The sequence below is a fragment of the Myotis brandtii genome, unplaced genomic scaffold (assembly GCF_000412655.1).
Source record: "Myotis brandtii unplaced genomic scaffold, ASM41265v1 scaffold105, whole genome shotgun sequence".
Taxonomy (NCBI): Eukaryota; Metazoa; Chordata; class Mammalia; order Chiroptera; family Vespertilionidae; genus Myotis; species Myotis brandtii.
Genome location: NW_005353538.1, coordinates 2532561 through 2533369, shown reverse-complemented (window position 1 = coordinate 2533369; position 809 = coordinate 2532561). Strand labels below are relative to the sequence as shown.

Sequence of the window (809 nt, the reverse complement as noted above, 5' to 3'; positions counted from 1 at the left end):
GTGGGCAGCACTGCAGAGCCCACCCACAGCAGGAGCCAGGGCAGTGCTGGGGCCATCGCGGCCCGGCCTCCAGGCCCTCAGGGCTCACTCGGGCCCACGTCCGTCCCTATGGTCTGACCCCCACTCTGGGTGCCGGTGGTTTCTCAGGAAAGCGAGCTGTGCAGCATCGGGGCTCCTGCGGGCCTTGGACCAGCCCGGCCCCGCTGTGGGATGGCAGGAACAATCAGCAGAGCGAGCGAAGGGGAGACGGATCCCAGCTACATCTGGCCAGAGGCATGCAGCCTCAGCACAGGTCGGGGAGAGGCCGGCCTGGGCCCCCTGGGGGCACTGGGAGGGGCGAGCATGGCAGGTCGGCAGCGCTGGTTTCCCGGGGCTCCTGGCAGGTCGGTGGCGGGGAGAGGCATGGGCTCCTGCAGCTGCACCGCTGGTCAGGCCACCATCACCCAGCTCCCACTCCCAGGCAGGCTGGGGAGGCGGAAAGACTTGTGGCGGTGGCTGTCAAGCGAGGCTTCGCTGTTCCGTGGGATCGCTGGGAAGTGTAGTCTTCCCAGCAGCAGCCAGCTTCCGGGGCTGGTGAGGGGTCTGGGATGCCCTCTGCTGAGCTGGAGTCCACCCTGCAGCACCTGGCGGGCGGGAGGACCCACGAGCAGAGAGTGGTGCCGACCTCGCATTCTGTCAGTCCTTCATCCTGCATTTATTAAGCACCCACTGTGCGCCAGGCATTCTGCCAGGCCCTGCGGAATAAAGGCACACGCACCGCGCAAAATGAGGTGGCTCCAAGGAGTCGGGGTTCAGGATACAGCGATTAA

General features: G+C 66.5%; 1 protein-coding gene across 1 annotated transcript in view; it reads right to left on the bottom strand.

The window, feature by feature from the left end:
- The window catches only part of BACE1 (beta-site APP-cleaving enzyme 1), a 25925-nt gene extending 25365 nt beyond the window's left edge, over positions 1-560 (bottom strand). Inside the window, exon 1 of the mRNA XM_014540009.1 lies at positions 7-560. Coding sequence (XP_014395495.1) covers positions 7-56 — 50 coding nt within the window. The 5' untranslated portion in view covers positions 57-560. The remainder of the gene's footprint in view (positions 1-6) is intronic.
- Between the last annotated feature and the right edge of the window lie 249 nt (positions 561-809).